The sequence below is a fragment of the Grammomys surdaster genome, unplaced genomic scaffold (assembly GCF_004785775.1).
Source record: "Grammomys surdaster isolate TR1022 unplaced genomic scaffold, NIH_TR_1.0 546, whole genome shotgun sequence".
Taxonomy (NCBI): domain Eukaryota; kingdom Metazoa; phylum Chordata; class Mammalia; order Rodentia; family Muridae; genus Grammomys; species Grammomys surdaster.
Window position 1 is genome coordinate 194,890 of NW_021604965.1, and position 17,247 is coordinate 212,136.

Consider the following 17,247-nt stretch of genomic DNA (forward strand, 5'->3'; position numbering starts at 1 on the left):
TTCCTCTCATTAAGAGCGACTTAAAAAAATCAGTGTTTGAAAATATGTGCTAACGAACTACCTACCATGCTTAGCTTCCTCAGCCCTGTGTTTCCTTGTTGCTGAGTTGCAAAGCATCCAGAAGCCTGATGCAATAGAATACCGCATTCCAAGTCCAGTATCGCTGAATATGCTAAAGAAAAGGGACAGTACAGAGGAATGTCAGCCTGTGATTAGCTTCCACTCCTTAGCTCTGGCTGGCCCCTTACTCTGCCTTTTCACCATTTTAGCTAGAAATGCTTGTGTGCTTTACAGGAGTTAGCTAATAGTGGCATCTACCAGACTTCAACACTCCAGGTTTTCAGGATAAATTCATACAGGAAGGAAAATAAGTCTTTTTAGTTAATTTCATATTTTATACTAGAGATATATGAGACGACATATTAACTTGATGGAGTTGGCAGTTTGTGGAAGGGGATAAAAAGGAGCCTCGTGAACAAAAATGATTCCTTTTTCTGTTAACAAAGGAAAATAAAAAAGGGGAGGAGTGGGAGGAAATGACATCAGAAGTAAAGATTTACCAATATAGTGAACTAAGAGAAACTTGCTCTAACCACGGTCCGAAGAGCTTTGGGATGTTAAGGATGAGAGTGTCGGGGATGTGGAAGACACCTTGTGAAGGAAAAAGTGAGATGGAGAGTAAGGCGCCACAGGCTCCTGGGACTTCTCGAAGAGTCCTGATCTGCCGTACATGGCATTAGATCTAAGATGGCTTCCGGAATACCAGTGAGACAGCAAAAAGGAACTGAGGCCAAGACAGTGACTGCTTCCAAGTCTTCGTGGAAGTCCCAGCAAGTGACGATGCTCCCCCCACCCCCTTCTCTCTGAGTTACCTCATCATTAACGGCTTTTATTGGGGCATGGTGAGATGTGGTGAGATATGATTGGCCAAGGATTTTGGGGCTTGGGATTGGAACAAACACTGTATATAAGTTTATGTGCTGGGCAATAAACTCAGATCTGCACCCTGTTGCTGGTCTCTGTAGTTTGATTTACCAGGATTTGTCACATGACTCTGTCACCTCTAAACCCTCATCCACAGTCCTGTTCCCATAAGAAAGATTTCAAACACCCTTGTTTGAAACTTAGACCCCAAATAAGTTTACAGAGAAGGGGAAGATAGGCCTCCAACAATCATGGGTTATGTAAGGGCAATGATGCATTTTGAGAATTTCATAGACAGTTCATCTGGAGTATAGTTAGACAAATTACGTTGGCTATGACATCACTAGATGATTTAGCCTTAAGGGACTACAGTCATATGTGGTCCAACATTGACCAAAATATTGTGCAGTAGATGATCGTATATATTAAGAACCTGATATGTCATACCCTAACCAAAAACCTATACATCATTATGTTTAAAACTCAACACAGCTTTGTGCTATAGGCAGGACTCATTTCTGTACTTCAAAGATGAGATTGAGGTTGAGAGAAGTAAAGAAATTCCAAGCTCACCTGGTTAATGGACAGAGCTATAAACTAGGATGGAGTGGAAGGTTCCTGAGGCATCTCTAACCAACACATTGTCAGATATATGAAATGTTCATCTTTGTCTACAAAGTAGAGGAGGCCAGAAGAGGGCAATGGATTCCCCTGGAACTGGAGTTATAAATGATTTGTGAGCTACTATGTGGACTTTGGAAACTGAAGTTAGGCCCTCTGGAGGAGTAGCCAGTGCTCTTAACTGCTGAACCATCTCTCTATCCACTTGAAAATTACTTCTTCTGGGTAAACCATAGCTATTTTATGGCTTTTGTTTTTTCATTAATTCTTTAAAATCTACTATGTGTTTTTATTTATTTAGTTTTGGTTGAAAGAACAGGATCTGAGTTCTGTCTCTTGCCCTGGATGCAGACATAACAGTCTGAACTGCCCCAAAGGTAATGATGTTACCTGAAATTCTGGAGCATTCTGATGGATTCACCTTATATTAACCAGGGAAATCTGGGTCCTCTTTTGGGGTTATTAGTTTCATTAATAAAAGAATTAAAGAAGTAACTCAGAAGGAAGCTTGAGGACAATTTTATTAAAGCTTCAAAGAAAAACCCCAGACAGAGAAGCAGTAAATAAAAGAACAATCTCAGGCAGGTGGCTTCCTGGAGGAGGAAGATGGAACAGAGAAAAAAAGAAGCAAAAGGAAGACACTATGGACAGAGGACAATACAGAGATGAAGTCAAGGGTATGTGATCGTGAGAGTAAGCTGAAGAGATGCTGGAAAGGCAGAATTCATAGGACCTGGCTCTGGAAGCTTAGGGAAAGGGAATGCGGTACTTAAGGAGAATTTAGCTCTGAAGAATAGTTAAAAGGGGGGTGCTGGTACAGATAGAAGGAGGTCATCTTTCTCTCAATCTGGAAGAGATGAAATGGCAGAGGAATATTCAGCCTGAATGCCTCTGTTAAGTGGACTTTTCTTATCTTTACCTTCTTGGATGGCTTGGTGGCTACTGGAAGTTAGCAATAATATCTTATTCATCTTCGTATTGTCCAAATAATTACTTAGTGCAGACAGTAGCATATATTGCATTCATTCCTTCAGTTATGAGCCAGTTTAAATATTTAAAAGCCAGTTTATGTGTTAGCAGCTGTTGCCAGAATACAAAACTCTCTTCATTTTAGTGGGATTTTATGGTCTAGACTTCACTGTGACTGTACAATGTTTGAAGATGTGATTATTCTTGTCCTGAAGACAGTTTTCTCCAGTAGCTGCTAAGAACCACAGAGTCAGCCATCACCAAGGTGAAAAAAAAATAGGTTGGGACAACCCTATGTGCCAGCAACCTCACTGCACAGTTAGCACATAGTATTAACTTCAAGCCCTCCCAAAGTCCAGAAACCCTTCCACTTAGGATCTTCTGACTAATCACCGATAAGCAATCTGTGTCTAAGCAAGAGAATGAATGATGAACTGAGAGCAGGAAGTGTAGCAGAGCAGGAAGTGTAGCGTTGGATTGCCCAGATGGAAGCCACTTTTCCATAGGTCTTTCCTCCACACTTCTGCAGTAGTTGCTGGTATCTTCACTATTATATTTTTCTTCCTGATAACACTTCTCTTTGTCTTCCTTCAGTTCTCCCAGTCATCTCCATGTGACCATCCTCTCCTCTCAGTAAAAGGAAGGGCCCTCATATGTAAAGGTACCAGGAGAGACGGGGAATGGAACAGCGCTGGATGTCTTCCGGCACAGCCAGACCTGCTGGAGGAGACTTTTTAGGTGTCTGCGGAACTTGACCCCAACAAAGACATAAAGCACTGGGTTGAAGCAGCAGTGGGAGAAGGCCAAATGGCGACAGATGACCATAGCAATGTCCAGCTGCTGTCTGCTTTCACAGCTCTGCTGGATGATTCCAGTTTTCAGGAAGAGAATGAGGTTGTAGGGAGCCCAGCTGAGGAAGTATGCTACCACAATGGTGAAGATGAGCCTGACTGTTCGGTGTCTCTGTCTGGACCTTGAGCGAAACAAGGTCCTGAGAATCTGTACATAACAGAACAGGATGATCCCCATGGAGAGGAGGAAGAAGACATTGTGCTGGTAGACTGAGGCCATGAACCCATGAAACTCGGAATAATCACATTTCCTTAAGGAAATCACTTTGTGGAAGACAGCATCAGGGATGGAGGACAGGATGCTGGCTGCCCACACAGATAGGGTCACCAGCACACGGCAGCGGAGGGTATGGATCCCCAGAGTGGAGATGGGGCTCACTACAGACAGGTATCGGTGGATGGTCATGATAGTAAGAAAGAAGATGCTGCTGTAGAGGCTGATGCAGAAGATCATGTTGAAGAACTTGCAGAAGAAGTCACCTAGAAACCAATCCCATTGTGTTGAGATCAACACAGGCAGTAGGCAGGAGAACATCAGGTCTGAGAGACACAGGTTGAGGATGAAGATATTGGTGAGTGACTCTAGGTTCTCATACTTCACCAAGACCCACAAAACCAGGCTGTTACCCAACAGGCTGAGGAGAAATACCAGAGAGTAGAGGACAATGGTGGAGATGGTGGAAAAGAAGATGGCATTGTTCTCACATAGAAGACTCAGATTATCATGATAATCATAAAAGAGTGTAGAGGACTCCATCTGGACCCAGGAGGCAGGGATACTGAGAGCATCTGAAATGATAGACATGTTGGGTTTAAATCCACATGGTTGCAATAGAGATCATTAACATCCATGCTACAAAAAAGTAAAGTCCATGGGCCAGATTCCACTGGTGAACTGTTTATAACAAGATTGAGAATTGGGCCACTATATAAAGTCATTAAGGAACATTTTTTTTCCCCGTAGAAAAACTTTCTTGACCAACGACACACAGCATTGATTTATATCTGTCACAAACCTCTCTTCTCCTGGTAGACTAGCATTGAGAAGTCTTAAGATAGGTTCACAGTAGGTGTAGGAGAAAAGAGAAGTGGAACTGGACCGAAGGACTTGAAATCAAAGTGGGCCCCACTATTGTGCCCTTGTGCAAAATTTTTAATCCTTCTGAGCCCTAGTTTCTTATATATAAACGGGCTCAAGTTCTCAGATTCATTCATTCAGTTATTCAATAAATATCTAGAGAATGTTCTGTCTTCCCTGTCTTTCTCCCTCCCCTCCCTTTCTGTCTCCTCTCACTTTCTCTATTCTCTCTTATTTTCTCTTCATAAACTGCACAGGTCTTGATAGCAGGCTTTCATTGAAAAAGGAATTTCTCTTTCTTATGATACCCTGAAAAAGTGTGACCACAGACAAAGCAAAATAATTCCAAGGCCACAGATGAAAATCCTGGAAGATCAATTCCTGGCTAACACAGAGAATTAACTCTTTACAGCAGAAAGGTTCTGCAGATGAAGAGTTTTGTTTACAAATCTTAGAGAGGGAAGCAAGTGTCTGGAGCAGAGAAGGAGGAAAGTAGCTAAGAAAACTGTTGTGAGCCAAGCTTATTCAACTTTCTTGGGTAACTGGGTGTTACCCAAGCTGAGAAGGATGAGGAAATGACTGGAAGAGATGGAATTTTCATTATGACAGGTCATTGGAGCTACTGGGCTGTATGAGGAAGATAATGGAAAACTTAAAGCAGTAGCTATCTGAGCGAGATAAGTGAGCTCTCATCACCTGCTGCGTGTGTGTGTGTGCGTGTGTGTGTGTGTGTGTGTACTGTGTCTATATACCATTGTAATTCCCTGTGATCCTGGAACTTTCTGTAAGATATATCTATCTCCACTTCTAGGATAGGAGGGTGGTTCGGCCTAGTGAAAGCATTATAAGACCAGGAAGCTTGAGCATTTAAGACTGAAATGTAAAAGTCCTATGCTCTTGTATTATTTGAGCAAGATAATTAGAGAAATAGCCTGAGTTTCTCAAATATTATAATTGAAATAAGCTGGGGATGGTAGTAAATGCCTATAATTTGGCTACTCGGGAACTATGTTGGGAAGATCATGAGTTTGAAGTCAGCCAGGGCTTTCTGTTTTGTTTTTTATTTTAAAAATGTCTTGTGTCATAATGAAACATCATGGTTCTGGGAAAAAAAAAGAAGACATGCAGATCAGTGGAATAGATAATGAACCCACACAGCTCTAGCTACCTACTAGATTTTTGACAAAAATGTCAAAACATACATGTTGAAAAGTCACCCTTTTCAACAAATTGTACTGAGAAAACTGGTTATCCACATGCAGAAAAGTAAACTAGACCGCAAAATAAACCAGTTCAAAGCGGACTAAAGACTTTCATGTATGACATGGACTTCTGAAAATTTTAGAGGAAAACATTTCAATATTTGCCGTAGGATTCCTTTTAGAGGAGTCCGCTAGCTCAGAAAATAATACAAGAATAGATAAATGGGACTTCATGAAATTAAAAAGCTTCTGCATAACAATGGAAGCAATCAGATGAAGAGATGGTCTACAGAAGGGGAAAACCTTTGCTAGTTATACATCTGATGGAAGGTTAATAATAGAATATATAAAGAATATTTAATAATTAAAATTTAAACCTCAATCAATAAGTGGGCTAATGAGATGAAAGGCCGTTCTCAAAAGATGAAGTACAAATGGTCAAAACCATAAAAGATATTTAACAGTTTTAGGGATCAGAGAAATGAAAATTAAAACCATATTGATATTTTATCCCTCAAGTCAGAGTGTCTGTTGTTATGAAAACAACAAATGGTGGTGAGGGTGTGGGGAAAGAGGAACCATTTTCACTGCTAGTGGGATGTGAAGTGGTTTATACCGTGGAAGTCATTATAGAGGTTCCTCCTCCACATGACTCATTCCTGGGTATATATCCAAAGATCTCTAAGTCTACACGACACAGAGATATCTGAACATCTATATTTTTTATAACACTATTCAGAATAAGCCAAAGGTTATCTGCCAACTGATGCCAACTGATAAAGAGAAACAGTGGCTTGTATACTGGGGTGGTTTGAATGAGAGAGGCCCTATATGGTCATACATTTGAGTGCTTAGACACCAGGTAGTGGAAGAGTTTAAAAGAGTCAGGAGGTGTGGTCTTGTTGGAGTTGGTGTGTCACTGGGAGTAAGGTTTGAGTTTCCAAAAGCATGAGTTAGGCCCAGTCTCTCAGTCTCTCTGTCTCTATCCCTCTCTGTTTCTCTGTCTCTGTCCCTCTCTGTCTCTCTCTGTGTCTCTGTCTGTCTGTCTCTCCTCCTCCTCTCTGAGTGCTGCCTATAAATCAGAATGTAAAACTCTCTCAGCCATTACTCCAATATCGTGCCTGTCTACTTCCACCACGATGATCATGAGATAACTCTCTAAAACTGCCAAGGAAGTCCCCGACTAAATGCTTTCCAGTTGCCTCCATCATGGTTTCTCTTCACAGCAACAAAACAGTAACTAAGGAAGCCGGGCAGTGGTGGCACACGCCTTTAATCCCAGCACTTGGGAGGCAGAGTCAGGCAGATTTCTGAGTTCGAGAGTTCGAGGCTAGCCTGGTCTACAGAGTGAGTTCCAGGACAGCCAGGGCTACACAGAGAAACCCTGTCTCCAAAACAAAACAAAACAAAACAAAACAAAACAAAACAAAACAAAAAACAAACAGTAACTAAGGAGGAACCCAATGGAGCCTTATTCATCCATAAAGAAAATTATATTAAGACATGTGCTGGGAAATGGGTACAATTTGAAATCATTCTGTTAAATGAAATAAGCTACACAAATAGTGCATTTTTTTTTCTGTTTTGAAGAACCAGACAGTCATGTTTAGGGCAACTAAAAATACTAGAATATGAGAGATACAAACAGAAGGAAGAAAGATAGAAAGTTCCCATATTTTGCCCATGTGTCTTGCTCAAATGGTTATCTTTGAAATATAAATGTGCCAGTGATATCTGAGAAAACTGAATTGACATTTGAAGTGTTGCCCCTGAGAGGGAGGCAGAGCTTAGTGCTAGGAATTTTTTTCAAATATTTGAGGAAAAAAATATCCTTTTCAACTTGCTTTATAAGGCAAGTATACCCACGATTCCAAAATCAGATGAAAAACTTACAATAAACAAAAACTGCAGGGCAATATTGTTCATGAATATAGACACAAAAATTCTCTTTTCTTTTTTGAACCAGGCTGGGCTTTAACTCATTATAAGCCAAGGCTCTTGAACTTCCGATCCTCCTGGTTCTACTTTGAAACTGCTAAGATTCAAGGGCTGTGTCACCACACCAGGTTTATTCAGCGCTGGGGATTAAATCCAGAACTTTGTCCACTTTAGATAAATGCTCTACCAACTGAGCTACAGCTTTACCTCAACACAAATACCTTTCCAAATTATAAATTACATGTATTTATTTATTACATTTATTTATTTATTTGTTTATTTGAATTTATAAGTATATGCATCATATATTTGCCATGGTATGCATTTGAAGATCAGAGGAAAACCTGTGGAAGTTGCTTTTTTTTTTTTTTTTTTTTTTTTTGGTTTTTCGAGACAAGGTTTCTCTGTGTAGCCCTGGTTGTCCTGGAACTCATTCTGTAGACCAGGCTGGCCTCGAACTCAGAAATCTGCCTGCCTCTGCCTCCCAAGTGCTGAGATTTAAGGTGTACACCACCATTGCCCAGATTTTTTTGTTTTTATAGATTTATTTATTTTTTATGTATATGAGAACAGTGTAGCTGTCTTCAGACACACTAGTAGAGGGCATTGGACCCCATTACAAATAGTTGTGAGCCACCATGTAGTAGCTGGGAATTGAACTCAGGGCCTCTGGAAGAGCAGTCAGTGCTCTTAACCACTGAGCCAGCCTGGGAAGAACTGGAAGTTACTTTTCATTTTGGGATAGAACTCAGGCTTGAAGCTTGGTAGCGAGCACCGTTGTCTCCTGGCCATCTCTCTGGCCCCACTAATACATTTTAGAACATATCATAACATGACTAGATAAGTTTTTTCTAGAAACGTGAAGTTGCGTAAATATTTGAATGTTAAACAATTTAGGTCACCACATTAACAGAACAAAAGTAAAACCTACATTATCTTTTTTTTTTTTTTTTTTGTTAAAGCGAAAAAGTATTTGACGAAGTTTAACATCTATTCTCTTTCGACAAGTTAGAAACAAAAATGACATTGGATATCCACAAAACCACTCCATTTTCATGGAAAATTTGGAGGTAATTCTGTTCTGTGCTAGGAAAACTTGGGATTCCAAGGAGATGGGTGGCGAATTCCAGTTCACTAAGTGGCCAACTGAAGTTCTCTGTGTATTGGAGCCCAAAGACTCTTTGTCCTTGACTTGCTAGGGACAAAGAGTCTAGGGACAAAGAGTTTTGTGATTGTGCTGAGACGGGGTGCTGCAAATGAGAGCCAACGTTAACTGTAGTGATGTAATAGCCACTTTCTATTACATCTGTATTTAACGTAATAGCTCAACCATGGATTGAGCATATGTGTTATGCTGAGACGGCCACACCATCTCAGTCAGATGTGTATAGGAAATCCCCATGTCCTTTTGTAGCTGCCTACCTGAGGATACAACCATATATTTAGTCAAGACCTTTGTTTATGACACACTTTTGTTCTGTGACTGTAAAAGTTCATGTAAAAGCTTGATGTATTGGCATATTCCAGGAGAATTAAGAGCTCAGGGCCATCCTCAGAAACACAGTGAATTTGAGGTCAATCTGGGTTATGTGAGACTTGTCTCAAAAAAGTAAGATATCATGTATCTTTGTCCCTAGGACATCAGGTCTTTCAAGATAACTTGACTCCACGAACTGGGTCATGGTCACTCCTGTTCGGCATAAAGAAAATTGCTTGAATTCTTTAAAATAAAGTTATTTTATGTTAATATATTTTAGAATTTTGGCCCCCATTTTTCCATTGTTCTCCCTTTTCACCATGTCCATGACTTATCTCAACTCTAGGGGAGTGATTTAGTTTTTGGCCCAAGAGATAATTTAGGTTGAGAACCATAGTTTTAAGTTATTCAGCCAACAAAAATAGTAACTTACATAGCAACTTGAAGTCAAACACCCCCATTTCTTTCAGCAAGGAAAACATATAACTGTTCTATTCAAGGAAAGGTACCTAGGTTGCCTTCTATAAAAGTTCATATTCTTGGGAAAGCCCAGATAGAAGGAATCTGAGTCTCAGAGGCAAGCCTCAGAACTCTTAAGTTTTATTAGCCTGCTGAGTGGTTTTGGTGACCACCAAAGTTTCAGAACCCTGATGCTGGCTACTCAAAGAAGAAGCAAATATACGTTTAAAATGTATGCAAAGGAACTCACCTGAGTCTGAGTCCATGTCACGGTTTCAAGTCTGTATGCTTTGTGCGTCCTTTGTTCTCCCAGTGCTGGAGCTTCACATAGGTAACAACCCTATGATTGATACAGGTTCTATTAAATTGTCTAGGCTGGCCTCAAACTTCCTCTTCACTAAAGATGAAGTTTTGGAGCTAAAGTTTTTTTTTTTTTTTAATGTTTCCTTATGTTTGGTTTCAGTATGAACTGCACACAGGCTCTATAGTCTAAAGTGTAAAGCTCTAAAACACTGTTTAGTCATGGATTGGGGATTTTTTGGTCTAATCAACTTCAACAAGAGACATGACTCTGTGTGTGATGCAAAAGGGCACCAGATGCAGCCATATTGTCACATCAAAGGCAGTGCTGCTTTCTAGGTGTGGTGGTACATTCCCAGTAATCTCAGTAATTTAGGAGATAGAGGTAAGAGGATCAGAATTTGAGGTAAACCTATCTATACAGTTAGCTGAAGGCCAGACTGGGCTACAGTGAGACCCTGTCTAAACATTCAAACAAATAATCCCCAAATAAAAGATACTGCTGCCATGTTGGGAGAGCTAGGGATAGCACTTAGGCCTGACTTTGTGGCGAATTCACAGGGGTCTTTGGTTTCCAGATTGAGTCTGCATGAAACACAGGAACTTACCAAAATGTATCAACTCAAGTAAGGCAACTTCTGTGTGGGCCTCTACCAAGGGACAAGTATAAGAGAAACTGCTTCTAGTGGGCAGAACCTGAAACATCACACCAGGTTGTTCATTCTTTGTGAAAAAATAATGAATACCCAGACTCTCAGCTGAGATGTTTGAGTTTAAACCTCCAGTCTGTGCTGGAGAGATGGCTTAGAAGTCAAGAGCTCTGGTTACCCTCCGGAGGACCTGGTTCAATTCCCAGCACCACATGACAGTTCACAACTCTCTGTAACTCCAGTTCCGGGGGATCCGGCACCCTCACACAGACATACAAGCAAGCCAAAATACCAATGCACATAAAAATAAATAAATATTAAAAAATCCCAAATCTTCTAGATTTCAATCTGTACTCATTGAATTTGCTGTTTGACTTAAGAAGGTCTTAGCTCTCAATGTCCAGGGTGCTAGTTAGGAAAAGGACTTTCACAGTAACTTCTATATAGCACAGTATGCAGTGCAAACAAACTATTTACCATTTCTTATGGGAAAAAGAGGAAAGGGCCCCTAGCTTCTTTTCACTTCCCTCTGGACATTCTTACTCTTACTCTCTAAAGATTCCTCTACCCTACCCTGTAGCTTCTTGCCAAGTTCTATTGTTGAGGCTGCCTGCTTTCCCGATCTCTAACTCAAATAGCATGGCTTTTTGAGTCCATTGGAAGTTACAATGCTGCTGCCCTGCTGTTTTTCCACTCAAACCCTAAAACTGTTCTCAAATCTTCTTAAGTTCTTTTATCGATGAGGCTAAGAACTAGCAAAAGGGACCTACGTTCTCTGCTAACACTGCCTCTCTCTCTCTCTCCTACATGCTGGTATTATAGGGGTAATGTCACTGTCTTAGTTAGAGTTATCATTACTGTGATGAAACATCATGACCAAAAGCAAGTTGGGGAGGAAAGAGTTTATTTGACTTACATTTTCATTTGATAGTCCATCATTGAAGGAAGTCAGAGCAGGAACCCGGAGGCAGGAGCTGATGCAGAGGCCATTGAGGGGTGCTGCTTCCTGGGTTGCTTCTTCTGACTTGCTCAGCATGCTTTCTTATAGAACCCAGGATCCCAGCCCAGGGATGGCACCAACCATACTGGGCTGGGCCTTTTCCTATCCATCAATAATAAAGAAAATGTCTATAGTCTGGCCTACAGCCAGAATTTATGGAGGCATTTTTCTCAGTTGAAGTTCCATCCTCTCAGATGACTATAGCTTGTATCAAATTGACCAAAACTAGACAGCAAAGCCACTGGCTGAGTTTATGGCAAATTTTGTATATGAATTACAGCCAATATTTTTGAGTTTTAATCATATGCCAGTCAGAGTGTAACTATTTTAGATTATTCTTTCTATGGCATATTGTTCATGAAGTTGTCTTACTCACTTCTCCTCTCTGCCCTCTGTGTCTGTATGTGTATGCATGTATGCATGTCTTTATTGCATAGGACCATGGATGGCACATATCTTCAAGAGCTCAACATAAATGTATAGAGTAAAATTCTCATAGTAACACATAGGCTTCCTTGCTACACTGCACTGTGGGAAATTAAACATGATGAGATCTTAAAAGTCTTTGCTTTTTTTTTATTGCATCTGTATGTGTGTGTGCATGTGCATGCATGTGTGTGCACATGCGTGTTCTATGGTATATGTGTAAAAATTAAAGGGTAACTTGTAGAAGTCTATTATTTTCTTCTGCCATGTGAGACCCAAGGATTGATCTTCAGGCTTGGTTGTAAACATCTTTGTCTACTGTGTCCTCTTGTTGCCCCATTGTTGGAAATTCTTTACCACCCCTCCATTGAGATTCGAGATCTAATTCCATTCTCCTGGAATCTAAGCTGTTTACAATGCTTTGCTTTACCAATACTGCAGTAAGAGGGGCATTCTGAGAATTATAGGTTATTAGAAGCCTTACAGTTTCTATCTGCATTTCCTGTAACATTATATCTTGGTGCTCTAGGCCATCACTTACAAATTCATCTGCTTGATGCCACTATGTTTGTGAGGACACTGTTGACACAAAGCACAGCCCTCACTTCAAAGAGAATGAAAAGCATTTTATTCTGGAGATTAATATGAGTGACTATGGACTGGAAACCTAGATATCAGGTCACCCCAAATACCAATGTGATAACAGTGTCATGAAGTTTTTATAATAAGAGAACAAAGACTATTGTAAATCAAGACACCTTTCAAATCAATTGGTATAAACAACAAAGTAGAGAAGTCTCTGCTATAGACTACAGCTGATTGCATTCTTAGCCTTTGCATTGCTGGAAGCTAGGGGTCTGTCAGTACATTCCAGAAAGATTTATCTAATAGTCATAAGGATAGCTGTTAGGACAAACACAAAGGAAGGCAACGGATGACTATTAAGAGGCGCAAAGTTGCTCAATATTATTTAGACCTAGACTTGTAACTTTTCTCTCCAGTCAGAGATGTTCTAATCAATCAATCAATCAATCAATCAATCAATCAACCAATCAACCAATCAGTCAGTCTTGAGGAATCTTTACACAGGTATGCTATTTTCCCTCCTAGGAACTTCAGTTCACTATGCTGATGAAACCACACACATGGACGGCTTAGAGTCTGAGTCCAGATCGCCAGCTTCCTTTGCTGAACCAGACATAAGAAGGAAGCTGTTTGGACTATCTCATTTTCTATCTCAGTGAAACCAAGGAACTTCTGAAGGAACATATTATTATCACATAATAATAGAGAAACAAGAAATGTCAATTAGGAGAATATCCCCAATCTGTGTGTCTACCCTCCCCCACCTCACATCTCAGCTACTCACAGAGGAGCCTCTAACAAGCCTTGCTGACTCCAGAAACTTGCCTTTGGTGGGGCTGTAAGAGAGGTGAATTTTCTTAGTTTGGCTTCCATTAGGGTAAGCCTACCTGCTTTGTAGCTAAGGTCTGGCAATTTAGGGTCACCTACCAGAGCTCTACAAGGCATGCCCTCAATCTTGGTCATCAACAAAATTTCTCTATTTCTCTCTCCTCTCCTCTCTCTCCTTTGTTTTGTTGACTAAGTTATTTATTCACTCTACATCCCGAACACAGCTTCCCCTCCCTCCATCCCTGGCATATCAAGTTGTAGCAAGACTAGGCATGCCCTCTTCCAGTGAGGCAATGTAGTCAGAGGCAGCCCCTGCTTTAGGAGTCCCACATAAAGACCCAGCTGCACAACTGCTACATATGTGAAGAGGGTCCAGGGATGTCCTTTTCCTGTTCTCTGGAAGTTCTGTCTCCATGAGCCTCCATGGACCCAGGTTAGTTGACTCTAGGTTTCCTTGTGGTATCCTTGACTCCTCTAGTTCTCACAGGATTTCCCTAAGCTCTATTCAACATTTGGCTGTGGGTCTCTGCATCAGCTTCCAACAGTTGCTGGGTGAAGTCCCTCTGATGACATTTGTGCTAGGTGCATATAGCAGAATATCATCAATAGTGTGTGCAGTGGGATCCCTCTCATAGTATGGGTCTCAAGCTAGGTCAGTCATTGGTTAGCCCTTCCTGTAAATACTGCTTCACCCCTGCACATCCTGTAGGCACTGCAAATTGTGCCTAAGGTTTTGTGGCTGGGTTGGTGTTCCAATTCCTCCACCATTGGAAGTCTTGCCTGGCTACAGTAGATGGCCTGATCAGGCTCCATTCTCCCATTGCCAGGAGTCTTAGCTAGGGTTATTCTCATAGATTCCTGGGAATTTTTGTTGTCCCGGGTTTCTAGCTCATCTGTTGCATGGTGTAATTTTTGTGGCATTTCTTGCCAAGCTACTCTTTCACTGCAAATCTCTCCTAGAATTCACTAAAACCTGTGGGTGCTCTGGATAGAGCCTTTATGTTTTATGATAGCAGTGTAACTAAGCAGACATTTGAGAAGCAGAAGGCCTCTCCTGGTGTAGGAAGTCTAGAAGAGATAATATAAACACCTGCCAAAGTTGTCCTGAGAGGATGGTCCAGTGGTAGTAGCTCACCCCTTTTTCTGCCATTGCTCCTCAAGCAATTATGGATGAATGGAGGAAAAATGGCAACAGGATTCCTGGCAAAGGAGTGATTTGGAATATCAAGTATAGGGCATGTCTGTGATACAGAGATAGACCAACTGAGATAGAAACTGGAGAGCTACAGTCACACTTGGATCTTCTTGTATAGCTATCACTTGTCACTACATGAAGCTATGACAGATTCACAGGCCCAAGCCAGATCCAAGAGAAGAGGAACTTAGTGAGGGAGAAGGAAAGCAAACAAAATAGAGTTAATGTCACATCAAAATAGAGTTAATTCTCAAGGCTTAAGCACAGACTCCAGGACTCTGTGCTTAGGTAATTTTGGCAATTCGGTTTGTCTGAATTAAAGATAACGACAGCACCAATCTCACTGAGTTGTGAGGATTACATGAATCAATACTTCAATGAGTTGGAAAACTGTCTAGTGAGTGCACAGTCCTACTAGCACCACGAGTGTGGAGGAACACGGTAGATGAAAAGCAGGAAGCTGTGGGTGGAAAGTAGGACAAAGACTGAGGTCAAAATTAGCATGCAAAAAAAAAGCCAGAAGGCAGAGAGGAAGACTAACTGCTCCCCAATAAAGCTGACACATAGCAGCATGCCCAGAAAAAGATTATACTAGATGAACAACCCAAAAGCTGATGATATTGGGATGTAAGTATGCCAATCCTTTGGACAATAATTACCACTGGTCCTTGGACCTTTTCCCCAACTTTGGCACTCTTTATTTGTTGGAAGTTCTCTTTTTCTTAATAGATGGTCTCTTCTTCTACCACTATCCATGTCACCTTGGTTTAAATACTTGTCCCGACACACAGAGTTTTGCCATTGGATAGTGAGTGTGCCATAAAACTCATCTTCACATCTGAACCTGGTCTTACTCTATGTCCATGGTCGTTCAAAAAGGATAAAACAGGGGAGTCATCTTTCTGGTGCTCACAGGCTCACTGGTGTGGAAGTGAAAAGTTCAGGGCCAGTGTGTTAAGAGGCCTTGGGGAAGCAGAGTAGGCTTTCTGGAGTGGGAGTTATATTAAAGAACCATCAAAAGACAAGTGAAAGTTACCCAGAAAGAGGAGCTAGACGACAGGTGTGGAGGTCACTTTTGCATGAAGGTTTGCTCTGGACCACAAAGTGGTTCTCAGTGGGTGAAGCATGAGGTATGAGAGGCACAGGCCCTAGGGTTGTGCCTGGAAAGAGAAGCAGCATTTGCTGACTTAGAAGAGTTGGACTGGTTTAGTCTTGATCTGCTCAACTTATGACTGCATTGGTTCAGAACATCGCTACAGTTGTGAACTGCTTTGATGCCCAGAAGTAGGAAAATTTCTAATTGAAGAGTATATGACCTCTCTCGGTAGAGTGTTTTCTAGTTTGGGTACTGCCACACGGATGCCCAGAGAACACTTACTGGAAGTGATGCCATGAACTGTATTGAAAGGCAGGTAGTAGGAACTGGAAGGAAGAGGAGGAAGAATTGAGGGGAACCAACTAATGGGAAAAGTCAAAGCTGTTCCAAAGGACTCTGTACTTCACGAGGTTTTCAGAATGGTAGTAGGGAATAAAGCAGAGTGCTGTTAAACTGGAAACATGACAAAAGAAAATTACCAAAATGCCAACATTCCTGGGTTGAGGAATCTTGGTCTAAACCGATCTAGTGCTCTCTGCTTAAACGGAAGTGAAGTGGCCTCCTCTGCAGATTTGGAGCACAAAGATCTGGTATCCTACTTCAGCTAGTGCTAAGGGACATTAGACATAATCAGATATGTGAATCTTTTACAAAGCTGTGATGTTCCAGATTATGATGGTTAGCTTTGATTGTCCGTTTGGCTGGTTTTGGAATCACTTTGGAGACACACCCTTAGGTGTGTCTGTAAAGCCGTTTCCAGAGAGGTAAACTGGGAAGAGAAGATCAACTCTGACTGTGAGTGGTCTTGGACTGAATAAAAACAAGAAAGCAAGCTGAGTACCAGCATTCATCTCTCTGTTCTTCCTTGACTGTGGACACAGTGTTACCAGTTGTCTCATCCTCCGGCAGGAGTGCCTTCCCTTCCGTGGTGTATTACATCCCTTTTTAAGTCAGGACCTGCCACCCCCCCAAAAAAAAACCAAACAAAAAAACGTACCTTTCTTAAGTAACCAACACACAGCTAGATAAAAATAAAACAAACAAAAAACAAAAACAAACCCTAAACCAGAAACACCAGGAGACATTAATAATTAACAGATTATTAATTATTATTAACAGATTATTATTACAGAGGAAAGATTGTAAGAGTTATATGTTTATATATGTTGCATGTACCATCTGAGAAGGGCAATGCTATTATCAGCTACCGAATTACTATGTAATATCTAGTTTTCTTTCTTATTTTTCCCCTCATCTTCCTCTTTTTTTTTTCTTAATACACCATTTGTCCCGAGACTTTTCAACTCTGGTATTAAATGTGGGGTCTTTTTTTCCTTTTCAGACTTTAAAAGTAGGATTAGTTTGATTAACTTTGTTAAGATGAGGTGGTAGCGGTGGGAAGTGGTTTCAAGATAGGCTTAGAAGGTAAATGGGATCAACTTAAATTCAGTGTATTTGCCAAACCAGGCTCTGACATACCGTCTCTGATATTTCCGCTGCAAGCTTTGGTTTAACCTAATTCTTCTAAAGATTAAAAGCACTTGGTGCTTCCCCCAACCCCAAAACAGCTTCCTTTTCCTGTTTCTCATTTACCATAGTGTTGCTATCAGCTTTGTGCTTTAGAAACGAGCATTTGAACACTGCTGGT

General features: G+C 41.0%; 1 protein-coding gene across 1 annotated transcript; it reads right to left on the reverse strand.

Annotated features, from left to right (window-relative positions):
• Nucleotides 1-2,041: 2,041 nt before the first annotated feature.
• Nucleotides 2,042-9,856, reverse strand: Xcr1 (X-C motif chemokine receptor 1). The gene is made up of 2 exons (XM_028781802.1): nt 9,770-9,856; nt 2,042-4,154 (listed from the first exon to the last, which is right to left on the reverse strand). The coding sequence occupies exons 1-2, from the start codon at nt 9,783-9,785 to the stop codon at nt 3,145-3,147; spliced, it is 1,026 nt and encodes a 341-aa protein (XP_028637635.1). The 5' UTR covers nt 9,786-9,856; the 3' UTR covers nt 2,042-3,144.
• Nucleotides 9,857-17,247: the final 7,391 nt, after the last annotated feature.